We start from the raw sequence: 21,308 nt of genomic DNA, 5'->3' as shown, positions 1-21,308 counted from the left end.
TTTCCACCCCAACTGGTCCAGGAAGACATCCTTCTTGGTTATGGTTCTAAAGGAGGTTTGAGAAGATTTGATGCAATCTGTTGGTTTAATGAGCATTATAACAAATATGATTCATTTTTTTAAAAACATAAATTACAATTAATTGAATTGTAATAAAAATCTTCTCAGTTTTTCTTTTGAAAGAGAAGACTCTTGTTGTGACATGATGCTGTACTAGTATAGCTGAATTAAATGGAACTGAATTGGTAACATTTCAGGATGTGTTGCAGGTGGATCATTATGTCAAATGAAGCAGTCACAGAATATCTCAGGTTAACTTCAACCAACCTCCCCTTTCCTTCACCCTGCCACAGAAATGTCCTCAGCATGATATCTGTGTGGATAAATGCAGGAATCTGTAGAATGATCTGTCCAGACTGCAGTAAAACTTATGTTTATGTGTTATCTGACCTCAGAGTAAAGATGAAATAGTTTTGGATCAGTTGTGTTTAGTCAGAGGTTTTGTACTGCAGGTTATATTTTGTATTTTGATTTTGCTGTTTTGAGAAAAGGAGAAGAAATTTCAGAAAAACACAGTCAGAATGAAACATGAGAAAGAAAGACTACGTCCGAAAGCAGAAGAAGGTGGGAGTTAATATATTTTTACCAGAGTAGAGGTACAGAAGTCCCAACACATGAGAAATGAACTAAATCTGAGCACATCAGTCAGATGATTAGAAATTAAATGAATCCACTTCTGAGCATATTAAACATTGCTGATTATCAAAAGGAGCATTTCTTTCCACGATGTTTATCTCCTAAAGTCTCTGATCAGCTTCAGTTCAGCCTCAACAATCACTGCATTTGACTAAACCTGAAAGGACAACACAGCCAGATTTATTTCCTGACAGAAATCTGGCTGTCCTGGCTAACTGATCTTCCTTGAGCTCCATCCCAGATCTTCTTATGGTCCTCGGACAGGAAGCTCATCCTCTGGCTCAAGTCCCAGGCTGGTGAAGGTGACGGAGGGCTCCAGGTCTACAGGACTCAGGGGGCACGGCTCGGTGCCAGGCTGAACTCCTGTGTGTCCAAACTGCTTGTAGACTCGTGGGTCCTGGACCACGTAGGTGGATGAGGAGGAGTACACGAGCAGCCCCAAGATGATGATGAAGAAGGACAGCAGATAGAGTCCAGAGAACTACAACACAGAGATGGTCAGAGTTAAAGATTTTCTACATGAGATGTTTTTTCTGAATCAAGGAAAGTTCAGGGAATCCATCCATCCATCCATCCATCCATCCATCCATCCATCCATCCATCCATTATGGGGGCAGCAGCCTAACCAGGAAAGCCCAGACTTCCCTCTCTCCAGCCACTTCTTCCAGCTCCCCAGGGAGGTGTCCAGAAGGCATTCTAACCAGATGCCCGAGCCTCTTCATCTGGCTCTTCTGGATGTGGAGGAGAAGCAGTTCTCCTCCTGGATGACCAAGGAGAGTCCAGACACCATGAGGAGGAAACTAATTTTAGCCACTTCTATTCGCGCTCTCGTTCTTCCGGTCACTACCCACAGCTGGTGACCTTAGGTGAGGGTAGGAACGTAGATCGACCGGTAAATCCAGAGCTTTTCCATTCAGCTCAGCTCATTCTTCACCATGACAGACTGATACAGAATCTGCATCCACCTGCTGATCACCAGTTTCATCCTTCACTCACTCCTGAAAACACTCCTACATACTTGAACTCCTCCACTTGGGGCAGGATCTCATTCCCAACCTGGAGGGAACACTCCACCCTTTTTTGGTTGAGGGCCGGGGTGAAATATCCTCTGTTAAATCTCCAGATAGAACAGAAGATTTAACATGCTGCAGCTGAACTGTGACCCAGGAAGGAGGTAAGATGGTGGTGATGATTGGGGCGGCTGTGTCTCAGGTAGAGCAGGTCATCCAATGACCGGTTGGTGATGGATGACCTGATGAATGATGGAGTCAATGTAAAGCACTTTGGGTGCCTTGAAAAACACTATATAAATCTAATCCATTACCATTATTGTGATGATGGTGATGAAAGACAGCCAACAGAGCACTACAATCAAATGTGATCAGAAACATGGAAACTCTTGGATGCAGTTGATTAGCAACATGTTTCACCATCACATCAGTATGTTTAGCATCATGTCCCACTTTCAGCAGCTTTTCATACGCTGCTCAACAGCTGCAGAACAAGACCAGGGGCCTTATTTATCAAGCTTGCAGAGGAACAAAAACCGGCATACGCCAATCACAGTCAACTTTTGCGATTTATAAAAACCAAACTTACCGGGAAAATGTTCCTACCTCCATGGCAACTCTGACCGGGGTCTACACACAAAATCTGGGAAAACGGGAAACGGCAAAACGTCTCCAGTGTGAGACATTTGTGCACAATCCACTATTACTTTTCACACCACATGTTAAAGCTGTTTGCAAAAATGATTAAAGACGCACATTCCATATTAACTCTCCTAAGAGCGCACGCTCGAGGGAAAAAATGGGATGTTCTGTCATTGTGAAACAAAACTTCCATGTTATAAAATCCATGCAGCTAAATAAGGAGCCAGTCTGCTGCCAGCATGTAGCCGTCAGTGTGGAAAGTAGCTTTGGTCCTTCATTCAGGCAGAGCGGGACCAGACTGGAGGCTGGAGGTCTAGAAGCAACACTAATGAAACACACAAGAGGAGGATTTCCTTTTATTTATTTATTCTTACACAATGCTTTTTTTAAAATTGTTGTCCCAATTTCTATCCAGACGCCCACCCAGCTGAAACATCCAGCAACTAGAAAGAAATATTATTTAACACTAAATAAACTGCTACCAATCTCAGATGTATCTGTACATATTTATTTCATAAATGAAAGCAAATCACAGTTATAATTACCGTAATTTAGCAGACGCTTTTCACCTGTCTGAGAATAGAACTTCGGCCTCCCGCATGGGCGATGGATGCTCTACCGACTGAGATATCCAGCCATGTGTTCTGATTCCTCTGGAATGTGTTCTGACACTGTGTTGACAGGATCAGCCACCTGCTGCCCTCCTCTGCCTTTCTGACACAAGTAATGCCCACGCTGTGCCCACCAGTTAAACATTTTTATATTTGTCAACGTGGTCCATCAGGATCTCTGTCTCTCACCCTGAAAAAAATCCACTTCTTAACTCTTTTTCCCTCCTGAGCCATCATGTAAACGATGTGATGAATATATATCATAGGCATCCACCCGATCATTTATAGCCACCGTGCGGGCGTGGGAAGGCGTTCCCTCACGTGCGCCCGCTTTAGAGTTGATTCTGATTTATGAACGGAAACAGGTGTAGGGTGCGATAAGTCTAAAAGTAGAAGTGTGCAGCATTTGCTTTGTGCGCAGCAGACGCCACCTGTAGTTTGCTTCGCTACGCACAGTTTTATAAATAAGGCCCCAGGACTTTTTTTGTTTCTAAACTAATGCTCCTACAAATTTCTCCAGTTTTATTCTCCAACGCTTATAAATGCCAAAGCATTAGTAAAGTTTGATCAGGTATTAATTAGCTGAATACAGAATAAGACAGGATAAATTCACGAGCTGAAACATGTTCTATAACTTCTTATCTGCTGTTTACCTTGTAGTTAAAGAGGAGGAGTCCACAGAAGAGGCTGTACAGGTTGGCTGTGAGCAGAGAGAGGCTGACTGAGGTAGCGCTTGTCCTCTTCATCACCATGGGCATGAAGCTGTACAGGCCGAACATGAAGGCACTGAAGCCAACGTAAAGAAGACCTGCAGATAAACACATTATTTACACTGTTTCTCAGTGGAAAGTCACACACACCCTCTTTGTTTGTGATGTTTGTGGATTATTCAGGAGGAAGAACATGAAACTCCCATAGATATGTTAGGTCATGTAGAAGTTTATCAGTCCCAACAGAGACATGGTTCATGTTTCACAGTGAACGAATAATTATTAGTTATCAGTCGCAGTAAAAAGTCAGAAGAAACTACTAATGAAACCAAAGAATAAGAGCTTCCATGTTGTTCACATGAACTTCACATCCTCATTCACAGAGCCATGGATGGATGGATGGATGGATGGATGGATGGATGGATGGATGGATGGATGGATGGATGGATGGATGGATGGATGGATGGATGGATGGATGGATGTGTCTGTGTTTGTCTGTCACCTATTTGCCAATCCCAGGGCAGTCTGAGCAGTTCTTTATGTTCCATGATGGCCCTGCAAGACAGAATAGAATAGAATAGAATAGAATAGAATATAATAGAATAGAATAGAATAGAAACATATATATATATATATATATATATATACATAGGTAATAAATGAACAATAATCTTAATGTCCATCTGTGGGCAGGAATGAGCTGAAGAAGACTGTCTGAACTCAGCGTGTTGTGTAGAGGCTGATCACGGTTGCTATTTTTTTATTATAAGAAAAAAATCTCCGGAAAACTGCAATTGCCTTTTTTATTAAATGTTCCTAGAAACTGTCTAAAACTCCATCCTACAAATCACATTCATCATGTTCTTCAGTACAAAACAATCTATATTTATTAAATACAAGGATTACAGTCATAGCAGGTTAGTCATTAATCAGAAGATAAAAAATCCCAGATTTTCTAAATCACCTGTTCATCCCATTCATCCCATTCATGGTCATTTACATTCAGAAACATCCTCAGTTAACCAGATATGGAGCCAAAAACGTCTCTGCAGAACTCACTTCTAAATCACTGCTGTTCCTCCTGGGAGTGATGGAGAGGAGGAAAGAAGGAATTTCTGCTAAGATTTTAGCCGAAACATCTCTGTTTAGCTCATTCATAGTTCATCCATAGTTCAGTTTAATGTTTATTTAAAAAAATGATGTGAAGCTCACTCATGAAGTTTAAGAGCAGAAAATAAATATTCAACAATCTTCCGGAACACAACACAGTGACAAATGAATAAATTAATGAACGAACGAACAAACAAACAAACAAACAAACAAACAAACAAACAAACAAACAAACAAACAAACAAACAAACAAACAAACAGACAAACAAACACTGCAGAGAGAAAAAAAAAACCTAAATGGATTGATAAGAAATCTGGCAGTTTTTTTTTTTTTTTTTTGCTTATCACTTTTTATAATAGAGACTGTAAAATGCCTGATATTTAACTATAAGAAAAAAAAGAAAAAAGTTTCACAGCTTTCGGATGAGTCGTATCTGCAGCTGAAGGGCACAACCACCAGAAACCACCAGAACCCACCCCAATCCAACAGAATCCTACAGAACCACCAGAATTTCCTCCTCTGGATGTTAACTCTGGAAGCTTAACCGGGTTGGGTTTAAAAGTTCTAGAGAGATGAAGCAGACCTGAACGCATCATGCCCAGCATAATTCCCAACATCATTCCAAGCTTTTTGCAGCATCATGCCCAAAATAATTTGGGTATCATTTAATCATCTTTCCAGAATTGTTTCCAGCATCTTCCCACCATCATTCCTAACATCATTCCCAAAACCATTGCCAGTATCATTCTTGTCTCTTTCCACCATCGTTCCCAGCATAATTCTCTGCATCACTATCAAAGAGCAACTCCGCTGTGCGGACACTGAGTTGTAAGCCGTTAGCATGCAACCCTATTACCTGCCATAGGAATTCTCACATGCTATTGCAATAACAGCATACATCCCTCGTCTGCCAACGCTGACGCAGCTTGATCACTCACAGGCTCTTCTTCTGATTTCTGGGGACTTCAATCATGCCTCCCCATCTTCCACTCTCCCCACCTTCACTCAATATGTTACATGCTGTACCAGAAACAGTAAAACACTGGACACCAAGTCCAAGAAAGCTAACTCCCCCCCTTGTAAATTCAGACCACATCCTGGTTCATCGGCTGCCTGTGTACAAACATCTGGTAAACAGGCAACCAGCTGTGACTCACACAGTGAAAAGGTGGACTGATGAAGCTGAAGAAGCTCTGAAGGACTGCTTTGACCAGACTTTCCCCATGGGGAAGACACTGACAGGTACCCCTGCCTTGTACCTGTACAGAAGACGCCACACCCCAAGGACTTCAGCAAATCAGCAAGGACCCGGGACTGTAGGTCAGACACCTTCATCTGCAGTATGGGGGCCCCACAGGGAAAAGTCCTGGCTCCGTTCCTCTTCATTCTCTACACTGCAGATTTTTCACACAACATCTCCGTCTGTCACCTGCAGCAGTTCTCTGATGACTCTGCTATCATCAGCCTCATCACAGATGGGGTACAGAGAACTCGTGCAGGATTTTTGTAAACTGGTGCCTGTGGAACCACCTTCACATCAACAGGGAGAAAACCAAAGAACTGGTGGTGAATTTCCACAGGCAGCCCAACTCCCCCTCAAAACCAGTGAACGTCCAGGGAATGGACATACAGTAGAGAGGGTGACATCTTACAAGTACCCTGGCTGAACACTACTGCACTTTGCAAAAGAGGACAGAGTAGACTTTACCTACTGAGGAGACTGAGGTCTTTTGGAGTGCAGGAGGTGCTCCCAAAGACACAGTGGTGGCATCAGCCATTTTTTATGGAGCTGTCTGCTGTGGAGAGGAAGAAACTGCACAAACTGATCTATAAGGCCAGCTCTGTACTGGGATGCCCCTTGGACCCAGTAGAGGTGTTGGCAGAAAAGCAGACGATGCATAAGCTGTCATCCATGGTGGAGAACAGCTCCCACCCCCTCCAGAACACTTTGACAGCACTGCAGAGCTCCTTCAGTGACAGACTTCTTTACCCCAAATGTGTAAAGGAGCACTATCTCGGATCTTTCCTTCCTGCAGCAGTTAGACTGGAAAGCAGCACTGCTTCCAGTAGACCAAAAACACAAATACACATTAAAAAGATAGCACAAATTATTATTGTACATATTGTAAAAAATGAACAAATTTCTAATTTTTTTATTTCCTAATTCTTCTCTTTTGCTGCTCATCCTTCTGTTCATCATTCCCAATAACATTGACAGTAACATTCCAACCAGGGTTAAACATCATGAAGTGGAAACATGGTTTTCCTGACTGGAACTCACAGCTGAATGCCGCTGAAGAAAGATCCAAAGAGTCCAATCATGCCGAGGAACTCCACTCGGTTAAAGTTCTTGACGATGAACTCCTCACAGACGTTGGAGATGCCATGCAATGCTGCTCCACCAAGGACCAGAAGATCTCCAAACAACATCTGACCTCCTGGACCAGAACCAGAGAAATCCTGTCACCAGTGTCATTCTGGGAACAGACCACATTACAACAACAGAATCTACACACACACACACACACACACACACACACATATATATATATCAAAGTGTTTACTTGCCCAGGCCTTGCTGCCGACCCAGTAGGACATCAGCTCCCACCATACAGCCGGTACCGAGGAGACACAACCCCACCCCAGCAAAGTGGACAGTCTTGTACCTCACCAAGAGGAAAAGCCAGGACAGAACCAAGACCACTGGGACAACAAAACAGTCCAACAGCTGAGAGGAGGACGGAGACAGAGAAAGTCATCATCATCATCATCAACATTCACTTCATCCCAGCCTCAGTTATCTCTTTTAATTGGTTTTAATTAACTTGTTTTCTTTTCAGAGCTGTACACTTCAAAATCTAACTTGTTGGATTTACTACAGTTAATAGAAGTAAACAGTATTATATGAGACCCCATCACCATTTTCCGTGAACAAATCTTAATGAACTCATTTTACTTATTACTTACTCATTTACATTCATTAATTCGACATTTTGTCCTCAGACTTTTATCTGACTTATTTAAAATTATTATTATATAATTAGACTAAAATTACATTTAATTAGCTAAATAGATTATATTAAAACCAGCATTACATTTCACAGTGTAGTTTCTGATCATTTATTTATTACTTTTACACAGAGTGCTGCCAGCTGTCTAAAAGCCCATTTATGCTCGACGCAGACAGTTTCATTTGTCTCCTGCATCAATTATGAGCGTAATTTGGTGCGTTTTCAGGGAGCTTAGCTATCCGTCACTTCACACAGAAGACAAAGCAATAGCACCAGAAACCGTGGGGGCGGTGCTGAGCAGAATAGCTGGCAGCCAGCGAGAGAAACAAACCATGGAAGAAGAAGAGGAACAGGAAGGGAACAAAAAAAAAAGCAGAATGAAGACGAGCACAACTGTAAAGATTGTGCAAGCTTTTAAAGAAAGACTACATGTGATTGTTTAGGGCATGTTGGGCTGTTGGAAACAACTTTATAGCGACTCATTACTTCTGCCAAACGGTGTCTGATACTGACGTTGGATGGCAGGAGTGAACTCTGAACTTAGCACTGCCCACTAGTGGAGGAATAGACTTAGTAACCATGGCAATGTAAAAGATGCATGGAAGTGTAAGGACCGCGACGTATGACAGCGTTTGAAATGGACATCCCTATTTACATATGTAAGGGAGCATAAATGGGCCTTAACAGACCATTAAACTGATCTGGTCTCTGTGTATCTGCTGCTGCAGTGAGGACGTTCTCTACTAACAAATAAATCAGGCTAAAGTAAAACCAGACAATTAAAATTAATATAAACCAGTCAGTCAGACCAAAACAGACAAAACGGAAATTCTTTGGCACTAGTTGGATGTGGGATCAGCTGGATGTGGGACCAGGTGGACATTGACGTCTATACGGACCTGGATGGTGGACAAGGAGGTGTACTGGTACGCCTTAAGGACCAGGTAGTTGGCTTCGATGTCTATCACACCCAGAATCATGTACTTCCACCAGCGCTGCCTCAGAATGGCCAACATGTTCCCTTCACCTGGTGAACACAGAGACAGAGACGGTGTCAAAGTTCCTATAGACAATGAACTACACGTCCTCTGGATGCATGAAGACCTGGCTGATCTGTGGTTAATCTGTGATCTCCATCAGGCCAAATGTCGCTAAACTTTATGAGAAGAAACGCTGTCAGGTGTCTGGGCAGAAGTAAAATGCTACCTTTGAGCTCAGGATTTTTTTTTTTTTTCACTGCAGGATTTTTTCCAACTTATCCATTTTTATTCAGTGTCAAAGCAAAGAAAAATCACCTGCACTAAATGTTCAGCATAATAATGCATAGACTGCTGTTTGCACTGGATTTAGTTAAACATGTGGGAACTGTTACTGATAAAACAAATGTTTGGATATACTGAAGTTTTTAATATACTTTAGTACTTTAATATTAACATGGTCCTCCTATGAGATTACGATATCATCAGTGGCCCTTGAGCAATTTGACTTTGAGAGGCCAGGTCTAGGAGAACGAGGTGTAGCATTCCCATGCTAACATGCAGAGAAAAACAGAGACAGCTTAAAAATGGCTGTTATACCTTCAGTGTTTTCCATTATGGATAATAATATAATCCACTACAGATACACGTTACAGGTATTGCATTAACTAATATTTATTTTTCATTGCTAAATATATTCTATAAATATATTCAGCGATATGTTTACAGTCTCGCTTCTCTTGAAAATGTAAAACAGTAGAAAATGTCTCTTTGCTGCTTCCAAAAATGAAGCTTTGATTAAATACATAGTACAGTAATCGAAACAAATTATTGGCTAATACTGATAAAAAATTCCAAGGAAAAGGGATGTTTTGGTGCTTTCTTCCGCCAGAACCCATTCAAATCAACTGCCAGCACTGAGCTGTTTCGCACATTTGAAGGCTACATGAACCACATGACCTTGTGTCGGCAAGTTCAAGGAGTGTCGTAACTCTCTAAATAAATGTTGCTGATTCAGACCAACAAAGTCCTGATGTCCCACTTTCACATACATGAAACTGATGGGAAACTCAGCATCAGTCAGTATCCAGCAGTTTCAGGGGCCAATCTGCATCTGGCAGTGGTGTTTCATGGACCAATCAGCAGTAACAGTGTTTCAGGGTGGCATGTGACTAAATCAAAAAGCAACTGATAGAACAATGTGGATTGTTGTCATTGGCTGGATGATGATGATGGTGGATGGAGGCTGCAGAAATATAGTTTCTCTTTAAAAGAAGAGTAAAAATGAATAGCAATCCATGCTGATCCAATGTACCTTGCCTGACTGCTAAGGTGGTGGTGTAGACTAGGAACAGCAGGATGTAGTTGAGAAAGCTCTGGAACACCGGCGTTTGAGCATGGAAGTCATCAGCCAGGTACTTGCTGGTCAGAGCGATGGCACAGACCAATAAGGACAGGACCTGACCCAGGGCCAGGTTCACCAGGATGTCCCTGCAAAGGGCAGAACAGTTTTAATGCTGGAACATGATCTAATGTTACTTTGAATAACACAATGTGCAGTGAGTAAAACCTCAGAACTTCATAATAGACAAACACAGCAACTTCAACTCAGACCTCATGAACGCTGATGACGGATTTTACACATTTTACATTTATGCCAACAGCCAAGCTAAAAATCAAGCTAACGGCCAGGCTAACAGTCAGGCTAACAGCCAGGCTAACAGCCATGCTAACAGCCGGGATAACAGTTGGGATAATAGTAAAACTAAGCCATGATAATAGCCAGACTGACAATTATGCTAACAGTCAAGCTAGCAGCCATGCTAACAGTCAGGCTAAAGGCCCATTTATGCTCTATGCAAAAGACGGATAGACATTGTTCATCTTATAGATCAACAATTTTATTCTAAGTATTGATACATTCTCTTCAAGTACCCATAAAATTTAATGTGGGGTTCCAATACTTTTTAATCTGTACATGCTGCCACTTGTGAATGTCATCAGGAGGTACGCCATTGGTTTTCACAGCTATGCTGATGATACGCAGCTTTACATCACTGTGTCTCCTGATAACCTAGAGCCAGTTAACGTCCTTTTAAAATGTGTTTTAGATATTAAGTCATGTGGCAAAGAATTTCTTACAGCTCATCAAGGATAAAACTAAGATTTTAATTAGCAGTCCTGAAGAAAAGAGAGAGATCATTTTACCAAAATTACTCCATTTTAATCCTTTTCAGTGTGTGATAAATCAGGGTGTCCTGTTTAACTAGATTTTATTCCACACATTAGAAATGTCACAAAGACAGGATTTTATCATCCTAAAAACATCACCAGAGTCCACTCATTTCTCTCTCTTGTCAAAATACTGACGCATGCTTTTATTTCTAGCAGATTAGATTATTGTATTTCCCTGCTCTCTGGTCTTCCTAAAAATATTTCTAACCTACAATTACTTCTGAATTCAGCAGTGCTGGAAAGTAGCGCTGTTACTTTTGTCAGTAACTAATACACTAATGTATTAATTTTTTAATCAAAGTAACTCAGTTATCATTACCATATGGTGCGGTTGTCTGTTACTAGCTAAATTAATACATTTTGGCCAGCAACTGTGAGCTTCTTCCTGTTTACAGCAGCTATGCAACACAACATGGGCTCATGGGCAACTCCACTTAACCAAGAGACAGTGGCAGTGAAATATGTAAATAAAAATGTATAATGAGTAGGAGTAAAATAGTGCATTGGAGGGCTCAACATGCAGCATAGATTTAAGTCTGAGCAGCTGTTATCTTTTTATTTTTTTTTTTTTTTTAAATAATCTGCAATCCTGACTTAAATAAACTAGTGTTAAAAAATTACTTTGTGTTTGAGTTTGTTTTGTATTTATAACACCTTGAGTTATAAAGCTATTAACGGGAGAATTTTTAAGGATGTTCTTTTACAAAAGTAACTAAAAAGCTACTTTTAGCAGTAACATATTTTGTGTAAATAATCAACAAAGTAACTGAGTTACTGAGAACGCCCCACAGCTCAAGTCCAACAAGTCCAACAGCACCACTGGCTGGCGACAGGATGAATGCCGCCTGAACCAGTCAGGACCAGCAGACCAGTCAGCCAGCAGACCGTGTGAAGCTGCGTGGACTTTCTGTGTTTCCCTAGTTATGTGTGCATGATTGAGAATATGTAAGTGCTTTCATCTTCTTAGTTATGGATAGTTTGATCATTATTCCAGTTTGTGTTGTTACATGGTGCATCTGTGCTGTTATATTTAAGTAGCAGTTTGCACATAAGTTTGAGATATTACTGGTGAACCTTGAAATCATATGCTCATATGGCAGCTTGTTTAGGAATGTTTATTGATTTAAACTGCTGAATAATATGCTGAGTGTTTTGTAATACGTTTTGTTACCTTTCTTTACTTTCAGACCATACATACATACATATGCTGTAAAATGATACTTAAGTCCAACAACCTTTATTAAAGAAGATAAACAGATCTCTCTCTCTCAGTCCCATTCTCTGAGGCTTTTCCGTAAACAAATGAACTAGTAACTGTAACTAGTTACTTTTTTTTTTTTTAACTAGCACAATGCTGGAATTCAGTGGCTCCAGTTCTGACAAGGACCAGAGGGTGGGAACACATTACACCAGTTTTAAAATCATTGCCTTGATGTGCCTTGATGAATCAATCCCGCATGTTTCAGGATGGATTTCAAGATTCCTGTAGTGGTTTACAAATGTCTAAATGGTATTGGGCCTTCTTATTTATCATCTGATTTTAATTTAGGAGCCCTCGTGGACCCTGAGCTTCTCTGGCACTGGCCTGTTAGTTGTTCCTAAAGTCAGGATTAAAACTTACGGTGAGGCCTTGTTCCACCACTATGGTCCTCATCTCTGGACCAGCCTGCCAGAGAAGCTTAGGGCTGCAGACGCTTTTTTTTTAGCTTAATTTTTTAGCTAAATCTTTATTGTAGTTTTTTATTTGCACTGTTGTCTTTTATTTATTTTCCATTTATGTAGTCATTTTATAACATTTTTGTGCTTTTGTCTTTAATTTAGTCCTGTTTTAGTAATTTATTTGAATGGTTTCAACTTCTACTCTTATCTGTTATAGGTTTATTTGATTTTTGTTTCAACATTTTAACATTTTTTAACTCTGTTATTTTTCTCATGGGGACCCACCACCCTACTCGCTCTGCAGGGTTGCTGTTGCAGCGATCTCCCTGTCTGGATGGCTATGGTGGGAACCCAGGCCTGCCCTGTTCGGGGTGGTTCCTGTTGGTTATTTTTTCAGCAGCATCCGTCCGTCTGTCCATCCGTCCGTCCGTCTGTCCGTCCGTCCGTCCGTCCGTCCATCTGTCCGTCCGTCTGTCAGCAACATAACTCAAAAAATTATGGTCGATTTTGATGATATTTTCAGGACATATCCAAAATGGAATAAGGAACAACTGATTAGATTTTGGGGGTGATCCAGGTCACCGTCTGAATCCAAGAATTTTTTTTAACATTAGAATGGCTAACATTCCTTCCAACAGGACCTTCATCAGCTTTTGTGGATGATGATGATGGTAGAAGCTGTTCTGACTAAACAGACCCAGTAAACCCAGTAAAACTGATCCATACACGGAAATTAGGGGTGAACACCCTATCTGTTTACAAAATTTTGATGAAGTGATGAAAACAAGCCAATAAAACAGCTGTTTAACATTACCTGGTTAACTGGTTGTGTTAACTGGTTAACTGGTTATGTTTACAAGTTAAAACAGCAGATCTTAAATTTAGCTCTTTAATGTCTTTCTGAACTAAATCATCTTATTGAAAGTGAAAACATTTTCTAACCATTCATCAACATTAACAGTGACTCAGCAGATTTTAGTTTTTTTTTTTTTTATCAGCAGTTGTTATTGGTTGTGGGCTAATAGTCAGAAAATATTCTGACCAAATGTGTTGGAGGCAGCTTCTGTGTTTATGGAGAATATACAGAAATAAACACTTCATTTAGGCTACACTTACGTCCTCATGTAAATACTGATGCAGCTGTTTGTCTCTTTACCAGAGTCCAATAATTCTGGACCTGACTGCATCACCATGATAAAAAAAATCTCCATTCAATCTTTAGTTAAACCTGACTGAGATAACAAGAAAAGAGCAGCAGCAGAGAAAGAAACACTGTTTCTCCACTTTAACTGGAAACAGTTTTCATCTGATCCATCATTTCTCATGTCTGTTCTTCGTTTTATTTCTTTATAAAACACAAAGTAGGATGAAGCTGCTCTAACATCCATCAATGTGATGGTGTATAGAGTTTTATTTGATTAACAAAGGACACTTTTTGGAAGTATTTAACATGTCTAATCCCACCAATTCCTGCTAACTGCATACTTTTAGTGGCTTTTAGTGTCATGGTCGATTTTCACATTTAAAAGAGCTCGAAGATTAGTGATGTACATGATCATATCTGGGCCAAAATGCCAGGGACCCGTCCAGCATGGTGGCAGCTGAGATTGCTGATGGCATATATTATTGCTCCTTGATCCTCTAAAGTTCTTTTAATTCTATATTGAATAAATAATTTGATCTTCTCTTTCCAGTTTACTGATGAATAAACTTAACATAATTAGTCTGACAACATAATAATTACAACACATTTTGTTAACTGCTTCGTTCTACTGAGTTCGGTGAACCCCACTGACCTAGTAACCATTGAGCAAAAGAAACATCCTTTCATGTAATTAAATTCAACTTTCCTACTAAAATAATATTCTAACTTTATCTGAACAAAAATAATCTGAGAGGACAATGAGAAACGGGCAGTAAGTCAGGCTGGTGTCAGCTGGTGCGGCCTCGTGCCACCAGTACAGAGAAAACCTGGTGAAACGAAGTGTTCAGGTGTTTTATGGTCAGGACCGCAGCCTCCCTGCAGGACGACCAACACTGCCTCACCCGGAGCCTCCCCACCACCAGCTGTTGCTCATCCCTGTGGGACCAGCGGACTGACTACGTGACTGCCGAACCGAACAGCGTGCAGTGCATGCACGCGCAGCCTACATCGTACCTGCTGAACACCTTCCTGATCCGCTGGGAAAGGTTCGGAGCCGGAGTCCCCGTCCCCCTGGCGGCCCCCTCCCCAGAGGAGACCACGGAGATCATTGTTCTGCAGAGAGCGCGGCGATCAGCACATCCTGCTGCGCGAGGCTCGGTCCTGGGGAAGTTCGGTCCGGAGGAGGCTCTGTCCAGAGCAGGTTCTGTCTGGAGGACGCTCGGTCCGGAAGAGGTTCGGTCCAGATACGGCTCTGTGCAGAAGAGGCTCGGTCCGGAGGAGTCACACGGTATTCCGGCCCGCTTCACAGGGAACTGGAAGCAGCTGGAACACCACTGTGGATCATGTCTGCTGCTAAAGAGAACCAGGATCCAGAAGTCCTGGATTAAAGCTGACCAGCAGGTGGCGTCCTTTCCTACTGACAAAAGCAGTTCTGCAGGAGACGTGAATTCGCCTGGAATGGATCACCTGGAGGAGCTTCATTTCTGAGGAGGAACTAGATGAAGAACCAGGAATATTTAGAAATGAGCAGGTCATGGATCGTATTTGGGTTTTTGGACTCAAAATTCATTAAGATGTGATGTTCATGTTGATTTCTTGCCAAAGACTGAACTTCCTACACAGACTGGGAGATAGTGTGTGTTTATAATGTGTGTTTTACTGGGTTTTATATCTGTGGAATAGTTTATTCAACTTATGACTCCAATAGTTGTCGTTGTTGTGACCTCTTTTTATTTTTCAGTTCTGATTATTGACGTTGCGGTCATCTATGTGGCTTACGATAAAGTTTATTCTGAATTCAGATTATCCAGCATGAAGTGAAATAAAAACTAAAAACACAATGTTGAACATAATGTTTTACATCCTGTTTAAAGATAAAAAATAATAATGTATCTTCTGTAAATGAAAGGAGCTTCTTCATGATTTAAAAGCCTTTAACCCAGAACCAGAACCCCTCACTGTTGTGGAATATAAAGATCAGCTGAAAATCAGAATGTTCTCTCAGAGAGGTGGGACCTGAACCATTCCAGGGCAACCCAATGCTCCAGATGTGTTATTAAAATGTTCTGATCTACTGTGTCAAAAGCAGCTGTTTAATCTAATAAACTAAGATCACATAATCATCAGAATCTGTAGCTCAAAGAACATCATTAAAACCCCTCAGTAGAGCAGACTTAGTGCTATGAAGAGACTTAAAAACCAGACTTAAAACCTCAAAAACATTATTTACTTCTAGAAACTCATTTAATTGTGTATAAACAATTCGTGTTTTTTTTCTTCTTTTTTTTTAATAAAAGGAAACTATGAAATTGGTCTAAAATTACACAGACCGGTGGGACCCAGGCTTGGTTTTTTGAGTGATAGATGGACTATTGCGTGCTTATAGTCTTTAGGAACCCCACAGGAGGACAGGCTGCTGTCAACAACAGCAAGAACAGATGGTCCTAAAGTGGAAATAAGTTACTTAAATAATGGCGGTGGGACAGCATCTGTGGGGGAACCTGAGGGCTTCACCAACAATCTTAAATAAAAAAAAAAAAAAAACAAAGTTACTGGTTCGAACTGGCAAAAAGCAGCCAGGGGAGGTGATGTCTAAGGGGTCTGGAGCACCTTGATGGACAGAGTGACCCTTGGATATACTTTTTCCTGCTGTGCTTTGAGAAAAAGCAAGAGAAAAAGGCAATTCATACAAAAACTTAAGGAGTTTCATCTCAGATAGCAGACACATTTGAGCCAAATCCGGGTTACTTTTGGCGCTTCTGGCTCAGTTATGGCACTGGAAAGTATGTTGTGGACCCCATGTGGTCCAGATATCATTAGCCGGCCTAGATTTAGGATACAGAAAGTGTGTTGTGGGTCACATGTGGACCAGATTTGAGGAACCAATCTGGAAGTGCATGTTGTTTTGAGGAGCTGTTGGAGGTATTGTCACTGGATAAAGCTATTTAACCATTGCAATGACACATCTTCATAAGGTTTACTAGTTATTTGGAAATTAATTACTAATTAATTATTTATTAACCACCACACCGCAGCCTCACAGCAAGAAGGTCGCTGGCTCGAGCCTCGGCTGGGGGGAGGTTCGAACCTGGGGTTGGTGGCCTTTCTGTGTGGAGTTTGCATGTGTGTGCGTGGGTTCTCTCTGGGTTCTCCGGCTTCCTCGGGCTGTCCAAAGACATGCATGTTAGGTTAATTGGTCACTCTAAATTCTCCCTAGGAGTGAGTGTGAATGGTTGTTTGTCTCTTTGTGTTGGCCTTGCGATGGACTGGTGACCTGTCCAGGTGTACCTGCCTCTCACCTGTTAAAATGCTGGGATAGGCTCCAGCTTACCCGTGACCCGTAATGGACCAAGTGGTACAGAGAATGAATGAATAATTATTTATTTATTTAAAGTAATCAAAAATAAGGACACAAAATAAGAAATTTTTGGCCTTGACTGACAGGGTGGATGTTATATGAGTGTGGCTGCTGAAATCCAGCCACATAACCACCTGATGTGGCCCACAAATGGACCAAAATGTTCTTTTGTGACATAAGAACATTTCACCCACCAAACACGTTGTTTTGATGGCTAAATTGGACGTGGGCACATGCAGGCTCCAGGCTCTCAGCTAGATAAAGTTTGTTTTGATGTTTTTGTTTGTGTTTTCACCTGCATTTTTAAAACTGGAAGCCTTTATCCAGTACGGAAGGAGATTCTCACCTCGAGATGTCAGATCATATTTCTGTGGAGTTGATCCCTGACTACAGATACAAGATCAAACCCACCACCAGAACCATTCAGGTTTTGTAGTGAGGAGGCTTCCTCAGCTTTACAGGACTGCTTTGAGCACACAGGCTGGGGAGTGTTCAAAAAACACACACCAGCTGTGCTGTCCTATGTTCACTTCTGTTCAGATGCTGTCAGACGTCATGGGTGGACAGCACAGTTCGGTCCCTGCTAAAAACCCGGGATGTAGCCTACAGAGCAGGAGAAAACTAGCTTATAGCTGGGCCCACAAAGACATGAAAAGGAGCACTTCAATGACAACACACACACAACATGTGGAAAAGCATCGAGGCCGTCACAGAGTACAAGCGCAGAGGCCAGCAGGTCAGCCACAAGCCCACTCCGCCTGACACCTTGAACAGCTTCTTCAAAGCTTCGACACTGCAGGCAGCAGGACTGTTCACCCTCCACAGCCAAAGGCAGCATCAGCCTCTAAAGGCCTTTTTTGCTCCCTTCTATGCGTGTTTTGTGTTGCCATGGTTGTTAAGTCTATTCCTCCACTAGCGGGCAGTGCTAACTTAAGTTCAGAATTCACTCCCGCGAGCCGACTTCAGTTTTAGGCAGCGGTAATGCATCGCTATAAAGTTTTATCCAACATGCCCTAAACATTCGCATATAGTCTTTCTTCACAAGCTTGCACAATTTCTACAGTTGTGCTCGTCTTCTTTTTTCTGCTTTTTTTTCCCTTCCTAATTCTCTTCTTCTTCTCTTTGTTTCTTTCGCTTGTTAGATTTCTGGTGGTATTGCTCAGTCTTCTGTGTCAAGTGACAGATAGCTGAACTCGCTGAAAACGGACCAAATTTTGCACATAGCCGATGCAGAAGAAGGACGAAACCGTCTGTCCCTCTACCCTGAGGAGGATCAACAACAACAAGGCTGTGGTTCCAGATAAGGTGTCAGGTTGGACACTAAAATCATGTGTAGAAGTTTTTCTGTACATCTTCAACCTGTATATGAACCTTTCCACGGTTACTGTCTGCCTGAAGTCCTCCATCATTGTGCCCGTGCCCCAAAAAACAACCATTACCTACCTTAATAATTACCGCCCCATGAAATGTTTTGGGCGGATCCTCCTAAAGCACATTGTGGTGGGAAAGACTTCCAGCGTTTACTTTCCCTCCAGTTTGCACCCAGAAGGTGCGACCCATCAAGGGGTAATTGTAGAGCTGATACGGAAAGTAGCCAATCAGAGAGCGAGCTGGCTGGGGAAAAAGGAAGTAAATAAAGTCCGTGTTCACACCGTTTCCAGTCTGTTATTTTTTTCAGTTCAGGCTTTTTCTGTTAACAAAAGTCCCAAGACCACCATCATTCCCTCATCCTATATATCCTCTTCCATGCTGTGTGTTGTGTTTTCTGATTGTTACCTTGTTTCTTCTTCTTCGTTTTTTGTTGGTTGCTGCTATGGTTCTTCTACGTTTTGACGTTTGTCCGGCTCGGAGGACTAGATTGTAGATGAGTTGCGGAACAGCATCGTCATGTGTGTGTTGTTCTGTGATTACATTTTCGGAGCAGACCACACACAGTACGATCAAAACTGATTTTTGTATCTTCACGTGTGAGGTCTCGACCAGATAAAAAAATCTCATAAGATTAAAAAAATCGTTGTGTGTACCAGGCCTTAAGAAGAAAAAATTCAGGATGCTGGATAAAGTTTACTCACAAAAGCACACTGTAGCTCCCAGATTGGACCCTTAAAGAGTCCATCTTTACAGGTTAAGGTTATTGTAAGCACTCTCCTCATTCTCCTTCTCTCTGCCTCGTTACAGTCAGTGACATAGTTATTACACTGTGTGGATGGCTGTTTGTCCCCTTCATATTGTATTATTCCTGAAACAGATTGTTCATCCACACCCTCTTCCATAGCTTCACAGAAGTTGTGTAGGACAAAGCATGCATAACAGTGGGTAGATCATGTAAATTTATGTCCATGGGTGTTCAAAGGGCTGCAAATCTAGCCTTAAGGCGACCAAAAGTGCACTCTATGACCATGCCTGCCCTGCATAAACTTAGGCTGAAGTATTGCTCCTGAGGCGTGGAACCACCATTAGCATACTCCTTTATTAGGTAAGGCAGCAGCATGTATGCAGGGTCACCTAGCAGGAGCACCATGAGTACTCCCGGGCCACTCAGACATTCAGAAATCTATATCTGTAATCATAGACTGCCTGGACATTAAGAGAAAATTGACCCTTTCTGTAGTTCATGGCGTTTGCGTGTAGCTGTTTTTGATGTAGGTGCACCAAAACATTGTGGTACGCCATGGGCCCTTTAGAAACCCATAACTAAGTCCTCCACCTCAGGCTCAGTGGTCGGTAGCTAGATGTACTTTGGATGAAGGTGGGTAGCAATCACTTTGCACGTTTCTCTAACAATGCGAGACACAGCCTGTCGTGACAAACCAAACCACAGAGCCAAAATTTTACCGCAATTCAGCACCTCGGGGATGGTCCCTGAGTCTTTCTCTGGTGGTTTTAGTCCAAACCGCCGAAACGCAGTAAAACCGCAAAAGTATTTTAGCAATCCACCCTTGCATCCCCATGAACCCAGGGGTTGGGGGAGTGGTAGCCTAGTGGTTACAGAGGTGGACTTGGGTCTGACGAACCTGCGTTCAAGTCATAAAACAATATTTTCATACTAAAGAAAAACTGACTTCTGACGTAAACAGAGAGAAATAACACATATTTTTTGGTTTTCATACAGGGTGTCAAATCTTTTGAATTGCTTAAAATTTTAATTGAGATTTTAATAATTTCTTGAGAGAAAAAAAATCCAATAGCTTCTAAAATAAGTGACCCAGTCACTTCAAACCAAAGCTGAATTGAAGTAGATGACGATCCAAACAAGACACAACTCTTCTTGACTTTCTTAAAGCTGAGTCACAGTCAAGTGATTGACTACTTTGTGGAATTAAAAAAATTGGCAGTTCACTTTAAATTTTTTAAAAAATGAAACAAACTGTTCAGAATGAGTTGAACTATCACCCTGAAAACCAGGTAATAACCATTACTGTGGAATGTGTATGAAGAGTTCTGACCTGCCATCGTTTGTTATGGCGTTCATGCTTTTGCTGCCATGTTGAAAGTGTTCATGTTTGTTAAAAGAAATATGTTCTTACACTCATATCTCAATAAGTATTTTTCGTAGGAATGTGGCACTGGCACAGGGCAGTGTGTGTGTGTGTATGGGAGAAGGGGGGTATGTGATAGGGGGCCTGTGCCCCAGTAGAGATTTATGCCTAGCAACGCCCCTGTCGCCATCCTATCACCAGGCGCAGAGACTGTAGAAATGAACTGGGGGAGAATTTACAGACTCACTTACTTACACTCACTTACGCATACACACATGCACACAAGCACACATGCACACACAATCACTGACACACACCCCCTTCATGATTCACTGCCTTCGTTGGACAATTCCCCCCTCCTTCTACTCCCAGGCGCCAGGCTGGATGGATGCACTCCTCAGCTGCCTTCACACTGACTGTGGACGTAGCCACAACCCCGCCTACCATGAATATGTGCTTTTGTGTGCTGAGGTGTTTTTTTGTTGTTGTTGTTGTTTTGTATTTGTACACTGCACCTCTATTTTTCCCCTCACCATTCACTCTCCCTCATGTTATCTTTTCCATCTGCGAAAATGGCGCGCTGCTCGGCGGCTGCTGCTTCAGTCTGCCTGATCCTGTTCATGTTTATATGTTGTTGTCTTCTCTTGGATGGGTTTATACCGGAA

The 21,308-nt window shown here is 41.8% G+C and overlaps 1 protein-coding gene across 1 annotated transcript; it reads right to left on the bottom strand.

The window, feature by feature from the left end:
• Nucleotides 1–72: 72 nt before the first annotated feature.
• Nucleotides 73–15,164, bottom strand: slc35f1 (solute carrier family 35 member F1). Its single transcript, XM_041975001.1, has 8 exons — nt 14,821–15,164; nt 10,084–10,259; nt 8,691–8,818; nt 7,349–7,508; nt 7,062–7,218; nt 4,172–4,224; nt 3,613–3,767; nt 73–1,177 (listed from the first exon to the last, which is right to left on the bottom strand). Exons 1-8 carry the CDS (start codon nt 14,913–14,915, stop codon nt 944–946), a joined length of 1,158 nt encoding a protein of 385 aa, XP_041830935.1. The 5' UTR covers nt 14,916–15,164; the 3' UTR covers nt 73–943.
• Between the last annotated feature and the right edge of the window lie 6,144 nt (nt 15,165–21,308).

The sequence above is a fragment of the Melanotaenia boesemani genome, chromosome 22, assembly GCF_017639745.1.
Source record: "Melanotaenia boesemani isolate fMelBoe1 chromosome 22, fMelBoe1.pri, whole genome shotgun sequence".
Classification (NCBI taxonomy): domain Eukaryota; kingdom Metazoa; phylum Chordata; class Actinopteri; order Atheriniformes; family Melanotaeniidae; genus Melanotaenia; species Melanotaenia boesemani.
This window is presented reverse-complemented; position numbering and strand designations above follow the sequence as displayed.